This window comes from Loxodonta africana, chromosome X, assembly GCF_030014295.1.
Source record: "Loxodonta africana isolate mLoxAfr1 chromosome X, mLoxAfr1.hap2, whole genome shotgun sequence".
Taxonomy (NCBI): domain Eukaryota; kingdom Metazoa; phylum Chordata; class Mammalia; order Proboscidea; family Elephantidae; genus Loxodonta; species Loxodonta africana.
Genome location: NC_087369.1, coordinates 3,631,410 through 3,645,035, shown reverse-complemented (window position 1 = coordinate 3,645,035; position 13,626 = coordinate 3,631,410). Strand labels below are relative to the sequence as shown.

Genomic DNA, 13,626 nt, shown 5'->3' with positions numbered 1-13,626 from the left:
AGAGAGAAGGGGGAACGGAGGGAGGAAGGGAGAGAGGAGACAGTGAGAGAAGGGCAGGGGAAGAGAGAAGAGGGGGGTAGGGGAAAGGAGAGAGAGAAAAAGAGGAAGAAAGGGAGGGAGGGAGGGAGGGAGAAGAGAGGAGACAGAGAGGGACGAGGGAAGGACAGACAGAGAGGCAGGGAGAGAGAGAGACGGGGGTGCAGAGAGAGGGAAAGGGGGAAGGGAGAGATAATGGAGGGAGAGAGATGTTTAACACACCTGTAAAATGAATGAAGCCCTGGTGGCGAAGCAATTAAGAGCTCAGCTGCTAACCACAAAGATCTGCAGTTTGAGTCATCAGCCACTCCTTGGAAACCCTGTGGGGCAGTTCTACTCTGTCCTAAATGGGTCGCTATGAGTCAGTATCGGCTCGATGGCACCCAACCACGACTACAGGTATATTCTAAGCACTTTGTGTATATGAATTCATGAGGCATAAAAGACTCATATGTGCATTCTACAGATGAGGAAACTGAGGCACAGGGAGGTTTAATGACTTGTCCAAGGCTTCATAGTCACCAAGCGTCAGAACCAAGATTTGATTCCATTCGGTCCTGCTTTTAATACCACTTGTCCCTTTAACTTCACCACCTGTCTATTTGTCATTCTGTGGTGGCTGCTAACCAAAAGGTCGGCAGTTCGAATCCACCATCTGCTCCTTGGAAACCCTATGGGGCAGTTCTACTCTGTCCTGTAGAGTTGCTATGACTCAATGGCAACGGGTTTGGTAGCTTGCGTAGTATGATGCTGGGAGCTATGCCAATGGTATTTCAAATACCAGAAGGGTTACCCATGGTGTAAAAGATCCCAACCAAGCAATTTAATTTTTGCGTGTAGACACAGTCATCCCACATACCAACTTTCCAAGCCTGAGTGACAGACGAAAATAAAATGTAAAAGCCATACCTTATCGTATCGTTGCCATAGCAGCCCAGGTCACCTATCCCAAGGTCGTCAACCATAATCAAAAAGATATTAGGCTTGTCCTCGGTCGCCGTGTGTGACTGCTGAGTGTTTAGAAATAAACACACCAAGGACAGGAAGATGGAGGGGACTCTGGAACGCAATTGTGGTTTTCACTGGAAATTGTTCATCTTGATAGTTTTAGGAGCTACATTCCAACATTATCTTCCGGACACAACCAACACACCAGTTGCTGTGAAGTCGACTCTGACTCATGGCGACCCCACGCATGTCAGAGGAGAGCTGTGCTCTGGAGGGTTTTCACTAGCCGATTTTTTATTTTTTTGTACTTTAGATGAAGGGTTACAGAACAAACTAGTTTCTCGTTAAACAGTTAGTACACGTATTGTTCTGTGACATTGGTTAACAACCCCATGACCTGTCAACACTCTCCCTCCTCAACCTGGGGTTCCCTATTACCAGCTTTCCTGTCCCTTCCTGCCTTCTAGTCCTTGCCCCTGGGCCGGTGTGCCCCTTTAGTCTCGTTTTGTTCCATGGGCCTGTTCAATCTTCGGCTGAAGGGTGAACCTCGGGAGTGACTTCATTACTGAGCTAAAAGGATGTCTGGGAGTCATATGCTCAGGGTTTCTCCAGTCTCCATCAGACCAGTAAATCCAGTCTTCTTTTGTGAGTTAGAATTTTGTTCTACATTTTTCTCCAGCTCTGTCCAGGACCCTCAATTGTGATCCCTGTCAGAGCAGTCAGTGTTGGTATCTGGGCACCATCTAGTTGTACTGGACTCAGTCTGGTGGAGGTCGTGATGTGGTTCATTAGTCCTTTGGACTAATCTCTCCCTTGTGTCTTTAGTTTTCTTCATTCTCCTTGCAATAGCTGATTTTTCAGTGGTAGATCAACAGGCATTTCTCCCTAGTCTGTCTTACTCTGGAAACTCGCCTGAAACCTGTTCAACATCACAGCCACACACAAGCCTCCAGGGACAGATGGGTGGTGGCTGTGTATAAAGTGCATTGGCCAGGAATCAAACCCAGGTCTCCTGAGTGGAAGGAGAGAATTTCACCACCGAACCAACACTGCCCCTTTCCCCCTTTAAAAAGGAAAACAAACCCCTTGCTGTCGAGTCGATTCCAACTCAGCGACCTTAGAGCCCTTTATAAATGATCTGAAACAACACTAGCCCTATGGTGTTGCTAGGTTTTGCTTTAGTCATTCATCGTCCCTGGAGACTGTGAACTTTTTAAGGGTGGAAGATGTATGCCCAGGACCTTTCTGAGTGCCCAATGCCAATAGTTACAGAAATGCTTGTTGCCTGTCCACAGTTGGTTGAGTTGCTTTTACCACCTCCTGTATTTTAAAATAGTATATATGTGTCAAGGAGCCCTGGTGGTGCAATGGTTACACGCTCAGCTGCTAATCTAAAGTTTTGGTGGTTCAAACTCACCCGGTGGCGCTGCGGAAGAAAGACCTGGCAATCTGCTCCCATAAAGTTCACAGCCTAGAAAACCTGGTGGGGCAGCGCTACTGTGTAAGATGTGGGGTCGCTATGAGCCGGAATCAGCTCTACAGCACCGAAGAACAACAACATGTGCACTGGAAATGTACAACTTATGTTTGTATCATTCGCCTATATCCCTCTTATTTCTTTTTATTATAGACTTACTGAGTCCACAATATCAGCGTAAACATCTGATGGACAGTTGTCTAAAGGAAGCATGATATTAACTTCCTTCATTCTGTAAAGCTGAATTTGCACGTCACAAAAATTCTCCATCAGATTCAATGTGCTCAAAATACGGATTCAGTCTATAGCTTCCCTTACCCGGCCTTCATGTTGTAGCTTCAAATAGCTCCTTTTTCTTTCTTTTTATTTTTTTGGCAAAAGATCCTGGAGGAAAAAGAAAAAAAGTAGCATGATCTTTTATCAAGTTAATATCCATCATGAAATTTTCACCGGCTTTGGGAAGCTCATCTCTATTTCCCATATTTTAAAACTGGTTTTCCAGCACTCTTCTTACGCAAACCCTATTCTCTCTTGATTTGTTTTGCCCTGGCAGCCTGTTTTTAAAGAAGGCTGCTATGTAGCCAAGTCCCTGGGCCTCCTGGCTTCCTTCAACACTGGAGTCAGTGGCCCCGTCCCTGCATCTGCTCTTCAACATCCTTGGATGACAGGATGGCTCCAGTTCCTGCTGAGACCACTGAGCCTCAGAGAGACTATGAGGAGTGGATTTGGCTTCCCAGAAAAGAAAAGATTACCTGAATTCACCCACCTGGTTTACTTTGCATTCGTGCCAGTCTAGAAACCTCTACGAGGGGGGTTATAAGATGACTGATGGCCACATATAATGGGTGGGGTGGGGGGGGTGGATGTCTGCCAAATGACATGACAGCAAAACCCACTGCAATTAAAGGAATGCCCCTATTGGGTCAGTAACCAATTACCCACACTGCTATCTTAAAATAATGTTGAGAAGATAATACTAACCTGTCTTAGTCACCTAGTGCTGCTATAACAGAAATACCACAAGTGGATGGCTTTAAGAAAGAGGAATTTATTCTCTCACAGTTTAGGAAGCTACAGTCCAAATTCAGGGCATCAGCTCTATGGGAAAGCTTTCTCTATGTGTCGGTTCGGGAGGAAGGGCCTTGTCATCAACCTTCTCTTGGTCAAGGAACTTCTCAGAGCAGGAACCTCAGGTCCAAAGGACCCACTGTGCTCCTGGTGCTGCTTTCTTGGTGGCTTGAGGTCCCTATGTCTCTCTGCTGGATCCTGTCTTTTATATCTCAGAAGAGATTGGCTCAAGACACAATCCAATCTTGTAGATTGAGTCCTACCTCATTGACATAACTGCCACTAATCCCATTTCATTAACATCCTAGAGATAGGATTTACAACACATAGGAAAGTCACATCAGATGACAAAATGGTGGACTATCACACAATACTGGGAATCGTGGCCTAGCCAAATTGATATGCATATTTTGGGGAGACACGATCCAATCCATGACATTCCACCCTTTGGTCCCCCAAAATTCATGTCCTTGCCACACGTAAGACATACTCTTTCCATCATATCATAGCAAAAGTCTTAAATACACTCCAAGTCCAAAATCCAAAAAACTCCTCATCTGTGAAATCTAGGGTACAAGTTATCTGCTTCCAAATTAAACGGTGGGACGGACACAAGCTAGATATTTCCATTACAAATGGGAGAAATTGGAGGGAAAGAAGGCAGGAGACAGAGCTCCCACAGTGTGTATTCTTGACCTGGCCTCCTCCCCTACAGAGCTGTATGACAAAATCATTTCCTTTGCTGGGCTCCCCCCGACTCCCTCAGCTTTGCATTTGAATACTGCTTTTCTTGGAGGTTATATGTAAACCCCATTGTGCCTACTACTATGATTAAGAATGTTGAACTGGTATGAACTCCTTACTTGTAATCCCTTTAAAAGTAACTTGTCTGACGGCCCTTGGCGAGCCGTCCTGGCAGTAGCAGCTCTGACTGACTCCGTTTCCTTGTACAATGAAATAAATGTGCCTTTCCTGTTCTCCCACCTCAGTCTGTCGTTTATAGGCCAATCCGAGTCACGCTGAGCACAAACCTGGGGTTTCTACCTGGTAATGCTTCTGGCAAGCCAGCCAGAGGCCATCTGCTCGGTTCCTCAGGTGGACCACAACACACTGGCCCTGATGAATGGTGCCACCAAGAGGTTTCCCCCAGAGACCTTGGAGCAGCTCTGAAAGCTGATCCCTCCGCCAAGGGACCCAAATGATGGCTCTGTGAGAGACATGAAACACACCTGGGTTGTTTGGTAAGTGCCTAGGTAAGGCCTTAGAAGAGTCCCAAGAAGTGGGAGGAATTGAGCACTGACTGAGGGCATAAAAGGCTCAGGTACCAGTTAAGTGGTGCACCGGCTTAGGCGGTGTGAGTGTGTGTATACGGAGAATCGAGAACGTTCACGGGATCCCGGAATGTGGCCTCTAAGACACATCCTTTCTTTTTGCTTTACTAAACTTTCTGGTGTTTTCACCCTACAAGAGTTAATGGTGTAGCTATTGCAGAGATTCTAAAACCATGAACCCAGTCAACCTTGACGAGACCTGGACCACGGAGCAGAAACCAGCAAAAAGAGAGGTCCTACCTTCTGGACCTAAGCACTCATACTCCATGTCCTTTCAACACTGATGGGATGAGTGCTTTTGGAAAACAAGCCTTTGCTTGTTCTTTTTGTTGTTTTCCTCATATTTACTTAAGTTTTGTTTGTCATATTTGTTTGAAATACCGGTTGTCTGATTAAGGAGAATCTTTGTTAGATTTTTCTTGACTGTTTTGTTTAAGAGTGATAACTAGTAACTCTTGGTGAACTGCAGTTTAGGTCCGGATCCGGGCATTTGAAACATTAAATATGTAATTCTGTTTCCAAAGAGCTCTGAGCCACTGTAAGCTGCAAAAATTAGGGCACAGGTTGACCAGTAAAACTCATTAATTAGGGTAGTCACTTATGAGCGTTAAAGACTCCGCTGACAGGATAAGGAGGTCAAAAAGCAGGCTAGAGCACTATGTTGCCTCCACCCACAAGCAAACTCTCACACGATAAAGGCACACATTGGTCTAAGCAAAACACTGTCCAATCCCCACAGCATTTCTCGTTAGGTTTTTTTTTGTGGCTCAGAGAAAACCTGGAAAACAGTGCTCTGTTTTGCCAAATTTGCAGGGGAGGTGGCAGCTTCTGACCTGTGTGACGAAATTTGCAGGGAGAAGTGGCAGCTCCTGACCCGGTTTATAAAATCTGCGGGGTGAAGTGGTAGCCCCATACCTAACGTTCCGGCAAGTTAGTTAGTTTTATCTAAAACCTGTTATTTCCATTGAATTGAGTCGATCTTAACAAAAATTGCTATATACACTTTAGGAAACTAGAATCCCCGTATCCTTGTTGTGTGGTAGTGTTTGGCGAGTTTATGTGCTCTTTCTGTCTTCTTTTGTTCTGAGAGCTTGCTTCTGGTGGAGAGCGCTGTGTCTAAGTTTCTGCCTTGTATCAGGTTGGAGGCTATGGCTGAGAATTGCTGTTTGTTGTAAGGCTGTCTTAGAACCTCAGTTCTTTCCTTGTCCAGGAAAAACTGTCTTCTGTCTGGCTTATGGTTTAGATTTTTAGTAGCTGCACCGAAGAACTTCATGTTTAAGTCAATCTTAAAAGCAAAACCTAAGTAACTTAAGCTAGATATTATGTGAAATATGTTTTATCTGAGGGAAAAAAAAAATTGTCTTAAAGTAAAACTAGTAGTTCCAGAGTGGGTAAAAAAAGAGATATACGACAAGCCCGGGCTGAGGGTAGTGGGGTGGAGGCGGGGGGAGGCTAGCCAAGAATTGATGGATGCATTTACAAATTTGCTAAAGAGCTTTGGTGTTTACTGAGTAGACAGCCTTTCAAAATGCCTAGGCCAATTTAAGCACAAGTAAATGTATCAGAATGGTCTAATCTTGTCTTCTTCCAGGAGTCAAAAACAGGGAAGGTGGGACAAAAATCAAGTCTCCAAGGTCGTATATCTTCAGAAAGCTTACTATAGTTACCAGAAACTGGGTGGATTCCAATCATAAAAGAACTGTGAACAAGCTCTGTCCATTGCAGGGGAACTTTAAGAAGCCAAAGGGGGGGGGGTGGATAGAAATCACAATGAGACACACTTGAAAAGGCCTAAAAAAATGTTTCCAATTCTAGCCAAATACTTAAGGTTATATTCATACCAATGAATAGGTCAGTTGAGCAGAAACTTTGTGATTTCCAAAGCCAGCTGATAAAATCTTTAAGTGCTAAAATTTAGATTGGGAAAATATGAGACTTATTGAGACAAATAGGGTTAACTGTGTTGGTGGATGAACAAAAGAGCTTTTAAAAGATTATCACCTAAAAGTTGGGTAAACAGAACCAAACCCTATCATGATACAGATAGTGTTAACTGTGCTGGTGGAACAAAAGAGCTTTTAGAAAGATTACCATCTAGAACTTGGCTAAACAGGAACCCACCCTGTCAACACGAGATAGAATTGGGACAGCCTGTGAATTCCTATCTCCTTCTTAGTGTCTTTGTAGTCCCCCCTCCTCCTTTGCAGGCTCCGTGTGTGCAGAGTGTGACTGCTGTTTGACCTTCCCTAGCTCTCCAAAGATGGCGATGTAGTGCCAAAGATCAAGTGCACTTGCGCTATATCCCATAATAAGTGATGCCAAGGGCTGCCAAAAGGGCTCCATCTTGAATATCAGTGGGTTCCATCTTGGATTCCAGATGTCTGCACAATCTAATTAACATGCACCCCCATTCTGAGAAGTACCCGTCCCTTGAAAGAAGCCCACTAAATATTCATTACTCTGTTGTTTCCACCAAACCCATATAAGCCCTAGCCTTGCTTCTCTTTTTGAGGCAGTCTTTTGGAGAGGCTTAGATCCCCCCAACTCCTTTTGCTTGACTCAAGTAAAATAAAGCTTCCTCAAGATAAAGTTTGTCTTTCACGTGTGCTCTTACTCAAGAAAAGACAAGGACCCTTGTGTCAGATTGGCAATTGGTAACAAGAGTAAAAGTTGAATGAAAACTTAGAATGTTTAAACAGGCTTTCTTTCAACAACAGTTATGTTTTATGGTATATAGGCTTAAAATAATTTCTAAGACCTTTTAGGTAACTTATTGAAGTTAAATTGAGCTAATAGATACTCGTCATAATTTAACCTTATATATTTTTCCTTTTTATGCCACAAGAGAAAGACAAAGGATATATACACACACATATATATATATATTTAAATCTGCTAATGAGTGTGTCCATCTTTGCTATTTTAAAAGAATGTACTATAAGGTATGCAGCAAAAACAATGTTTAAGAGGTTTATTAAAAACAAATGTATTTGATATGGTCAGAAGTTTTATCTGTCTGATTAAACTTTGGTGGTTTAATTCATGGGATTTTTAGGAGCTTTAATGTTAAATAAATTATAAAACAAAGAATTGGGTTTCTTGTTATTAAAATAAAGAAATTTTCTTTGAATTCTGAGTAAAAGGGTTAATTTATTTTTTGCGTAATCTGCTTCGAAGGCAAAGGTTTGGCCTTTCATTAGAATAAGATTCCTGAATAGGAAACCAAACCGCATGGCTTTTAGGGGAAAAAAAAAAAGCTAAGGTTTTTTACTTCACCATCTTTGGTTAAATTAATTATTGTTTCACGGTGACCTATAATAAACTCCTAATAACGCTGAAACTTGATGGAAAGCCACAAAAAAACTTTTATAAAAGTGCTAAAAAGTTTTATTTAATAGATTACATGGAGCATGCTGTCAAAATCAAGAGAAGCACCTGATTCTCTTTGGGTTAAAATTTATATATTAGTATTTCTTCTTGGGTTTTTGACTAATATCAGACAGCAAAAGCATATGTCATAATTTTATTATATTTCTTAATTGCTAACTTGGTCACAACTTTATCAAAGCCAGTGGTTTGACTGGAAATTCATATCATTTACCTATGAAGTTTTCTTTTATTATTATTCAGGTATTTAAAGATTTGATAATTTTGGTATATCCTGACTTGGCACATCCTGATATTATGTCTCAAATTATGTATGATACCTGAAACTCTTTAAAAATACGGTTAATGCTTACATTTAGAGATATTTTTATCTAAATTTTTTTTAACTGATTTTATTTGGCCTTTACCTTATGCTTGTAATTAATTTCTATCAGGTCTTTCACTGTAAGAGTATTATTTTTGTAAGTTAATCATGGCCGTATTAAGTTTCGTCATCTGCAGATAAGCTTTTACTTTGCTGATGTGCTGAAAACATTTGGCCAAAACATCTCAACAAAAAGATGGGCTGTAATGGACTTTCAAGGAGAGCGTCTGGTGGATTCAAACAGCTGATTGCAGTCGCTATGATTTGGAATTGACTCAACAGCAGTGGGTGGTGGGTAATGGACTTGAGAAAAAAACTGTGACGAGACCGAATGAAATTTCCAGAACTCCTACGCAGAACTGGCTGTGGCTGATCCAGAATCACACAAAACAGAAATTAGCGACGTGAGACTGAGTCAACAAAAGAAAATTATGGGTTTTATATGGGCATATTGCTGACGTTGTAAGGTCTTACTTTCTGGAGGTAAGTCACCATTTTCCTTTCTCCTAAATTATTTAACTAATGGGTTTAGATACTGTAACTCTTGTTTAGAAGTTCTTCTCTCCAAAAAACACTTTTGTGAGACTTCTGCTTCTGAGAAAGTGACCCATGACTGTGAATAGGTAAACCAAGGGGGGACAGCTTGCCCTTCAGAAGAACGTTTAGTATGTTTAAAACAGATTGACTGAAGACTTCCAACAGGAGAAGTCCATCCTATATCATCTTGTTAATCACTTATTCTCTAATGAAAATCTGGTTGTTACATGTGAATTTTTCTCTCCCTTCTGTTTCCTCTAGCTCTGGGTGAGCAGCAGCTCTGACTGACTCCATTTCCTTGTACAATGAAATAAATGCGCCTTTCCTGTTCTCCTACCTCAGTCTCTCATTTATTGGCCGATACAAGTCATGCTGAGCACGAACCTGGGGTTTCTACCCAGTAACAGCCACCAAACAAGTCAGCAGAACACATTATACATTAGCCCTCAACACTTGAAAATAATCTTCTGTTCTCTGAGACCATTTACACAATGGCCCTGCCCTCCAGACTGTAGGTATTGGCCACACTCTCTGGATTCTGAGTGGAGGCCCCCCGGCCCTGGGCTTCAGCTCTGCCTTCTAGGCCCACTGGAATGGCAACCGTGCTCCCTCAGCTTTAGGCGCACCATTCTCCTAGTCCATCTGAGTGGCGACTCTACCCTTGAAACACCAGAGGTCATGGCTCCACCCTCTGAGACCCCAGAGGTCATAGCCATACTTTTTGAGACTGAGGCAGCTTGGCTTATGTATTCCTTGTCTCTTCAGCTTCTGCTTCCTGGTTCCTTGACCTCTTGGCCCATTGGGCTTCTCTGCCCATGTCTGCCCTGCTGGGGAAGTGTTCCAGAGCTCTTTAGCTCCACTGGTAAGTACCTGGAGGTACCTCACTGCATCAGTAAACTTTGGTTGGAAGGCACTGAGCTTTCTTGCTCCATTGGTCAGCAAGCCTAGCTCCACCGTTAATGGCCGGGAGGCTCCCTACTCTGCCAGGGAGTCTCCAGCACACAGGCACTCAGCTCTCTTGCTCTATGGATTGGTTCCATCTCTGTGTAGTGCTGGTCTCATGGTTCTGCCACTGCCAGTTCTGATGGAAGGTCCTTGTCATCAATCTTCCCTTGGTTTAGGAGCTTCTCAGCGCAAATAATCTGAGAAGCTGGACTATATGAAGAAGAACGGGGCATCACGATGCAGGGAAGACTCCTTAACAACCTGCATTATGAAGATAATATAACCTTGCTTGCTGAAAGTGAAGAGGACTTGAAGCACTTACTAATGAAGATCAAAGACCACAGCCTTCAGTATGGATTACACCTCAACATAAAGAAAACAAAAATCCTCACAACTCGACCAATGAGCAACATCATGATAAATGGAGAAAAGATTGAAGTTGTCAAGGATTTCATTTTACTTGGATCCACAATCAACAGCTATGGAAGCAGCAGTCAAGAAATCAAACGATGCATTGCATTGGGTAAATCTGCTGCAAAGGACCTCTTTAAAGTGTTGAAGAGCAAAGATGTCACCCTGAAGACTAAGGTGCGCCTGACCCAAGCTATGGTATTTTCAATCACATTATATGCATGTGAAAGATGGACAATGAATAAGGAAGACCAAGAAAGAATTGATGCATTTGAATTCCAGTGTTGGAGAAGGATACTGAATATACCATGGACTGCCAAAAGAATGAACAAGCTGTCATGGAAGAAGTACAGCCAGAATGCTCCTTAGAGGCAAGAATGGGGAGACTGCGTCTTATATACTTTGGACATGTTGTCAGGACGGATCAGTCCCTGGAGAAGGACATCATGCTTGGCAGAGTACAGGGTCTGCGGAAAAGATGAAGACCCTCAACGAGGTGGAGTGACACAGTGGCTGCAACAATGAGCTCAAGTATAATAACGATTGTAAGGATGGCGCAGGACCGGGCAGTGTTTCGTTCTGTTGTGCACAGGGTCGCTATGAGTCGGAACCCACTCCATGGCACCTAACAACAACACAGGGACTTCAGGTCGCCCCTGTCTCTCTGCTCGCTTCTCCCTTTTAAATCTCAAAAGAGACTGACTTAAGACACAACAACATCTTGTAGATTAAGTCCTGCCTCGTTAGCATAACTGCCTCTAATCCTGCCTCATTAACATCACAGAGGTTAGAATCTACAGCACAAAGGAAAATTACATCAGATGACAAAATGGTGGACAGTCACCCGATACTGGGAATCATGGACTAGCCAAGTTGACACACATATTTTTTGGCAACACAATTCAATCCCTAACATAACCCTCTAATCAATAAATCCATCTTGCTCAAAAGGATGCAAACTATGGACACAGGCAACATAAAAGAGTTCTTGGTTAAGAAAGAGGAGAAAGAAAGGAAGGGAGGGAGGAAGGAACGAAACAAGGAAGGAAGGAAGAGGAGGAGGCAGAAAGTAGAAAAACTTACACTCCTCCCTCCCCCTACCAAAGAAATAAAAAGTTTGGAATTAGCTTCTCACCAGGATCCAAAGCTGAACCGATGAGTTCCGGAAAATAAAAAACAAAAACCTGTTGCCATCAAGTCAATTCTGACTCATAATGACTCTACAGGACAGAGTTGAACTGCCCCATAGAATTTCCAGGGAGTGCCTGGTGGATTCGAACTGCTAACATTTTAGTTAGCAGCTGTAGCACTTAACCACTATGCCACCAGGGTTTCCTCCAGAAAATAGTCAGCAAAAGAAATTTTCAAAATCCCTGGAGCCCATCCACCCTGCCTATCACTACCAAAACTCCCCAACAAAGCCTGTCCTGGCAAGCCTCCTCACTTACCTGCCAGGGTGTTTCCTCTCGAATTGCTGGGACAGGAGTGGGGTGTGAAGAGCATCGACCGCCCTCCTGCATCCGCCCAGGATAATTATGCACACGTCACCCACCCCTTCAAGGGCGGCCTCCCTCTGCCCCGGGTGCTCCTCGGGCTGCCTCCTTTGGTGCTGATGCTCCCCATCTGCAAAACACAAACAAGGTCATCAGAAACCTTGATTTGCATATCTTTCTAAAGACCAGGAAAAAGGTACCACGGGTGTTCAGTGAGACATCTGCCACCTTGCTTGTGGACACTGCATGAGCTCATCCGTGAACTGGTGAGTCACCCAACCAGGCTCTAAACCAACCTTCAAGTTAATTCCAGCTCATAGCAACCCTATAGGACAAAGCAGAAGCGCCCCATAGGGTTTCCAAGGCTGTAAATCTTTACAGAAGCAGACTGCCACATCTTTCTCCCACAGAGTGGCTGGTGGGTTTGGTGAACAGCTGAGGGCTGTAACCACTACGCCACCAGGGCTCCTGAACCAAGTTCCAAGGAAGAGAAATCGCCTTCCACCTTGGCCACTGGCTTCTGCTGACCCCATGACTCCAGCAACCCCTCAGAGACATCAGACACCTAACTGTCCACGTTCTGGCCGTCAAGTTGGCTCCAGCTCATAGCAGCCTCACGTACAACAAAAGGAAACGTTGCCCGGTCCTGCACTGTCCTCATGTTGCTGATAAGCTCAAGTCCATTGTGAGTAGTGTGTCAATCCATCCCATGCAGGCATTCCCTCGGTTTTGCTGACCCTCTACTTTACCAAACGTGATGTCCTTCTCCAGTGATTGGTCTCTACTTATGACATGTCCAAAGTAAGAAAGTCGAGGGAGTCTAAGAAACATTATGGAAAATACGATATCTTCCCCAGGGTGATTCCTTCGTTATCTTCAAGGAGACCAGGTCGGGGGGAAATTTGAGAACTAGCGGTAAGCAACAAAAATGCTCCTTAAAGGATTCTTACTTCTTACTATTTTACTTCTTACCCTTCCAGATGTGGAGCCCTGGTGTCGCAGTGGTTAAGAGTTTGGCTGCTAACCAAAAGGTCTGCAGTTCAAATCCACCAGCCGCTCCTTGGAAACCCTATAGGGCAGAGATCTACTCTGTCCTATAGGGTCACTGTGAGTTGGAATAGACAAAAGCAACAGGTGTTTTGTTTCGTTTTTTAATGTATATATTGAGAGCAGTGGTGTCCAGTGGTAGAATCCTCACCTTCCATGTGGGAGACCTGGGTTCAATTCCCAGCCAGTGCACCTCATGAAAAGCCACCACCCGTCTGTCCGTGGAGGCTTGCGTGTTGCTACGATGCTGAACAGGTTTCAGTAGAGCTTCCAGACTAAGAAGGACTAGGAAGAAAGGGCTGGCGATCTCCTTCCTGAAAGCAGCCAATGAAAATCTTATGGATCAAAACAGTCAGGTCCACAACCGACCATGGAGATGGCATAGGATCAGGGAAAGGTTTGTTCCGTTGCACATGTGGTCGCCGAGAGTCAGGGGCCAAATCGACGGCAAATGACAACATAGAATCAAATAAAAAATAGAATGAAAAAGGAGACCCAAGTGATAATGGCAACAAACAAAATAAAATATGGAGGACTGGCAGAAACTATCTAAAAACAAACAAAAACCAATTTCTGGAGGGT

The 13,626-nt window shown here is 43.7% G+C and overlaps 1 protein-coding gene across 1 annotated transcript in view; it reads right to left on the bottom strand.

Annotated features, from left to right (window-relative positions):
* Nucleotides 1-13,202, bottom strand: part of LOC135228861 (arylsulfatase F-like) — a 45,041-nt gene extending 31,839 nt beyond the window's left edge. Inside the window, exons 1-3 of the mRNA XM_064277992.1 lie at nt 13,196-13,202; nt 11,953-12,127; nt 946-1,095 (exon numbers count right to left, since the gene is read on the bottom strand). Of these exons, the coding sequence (XP_064134062.1) occupies nt 946-1,095; nt 11,953-12,127; nt 13,196-13,202 (332 nt within the window). The remainder of the gene's footprint in view (nt 1-945; nt 1,096-11,952; nt 12,128-13,195) is intronic.
* Nucleotides 13,203-13,626: the final 424 nt, after the last annotated feature.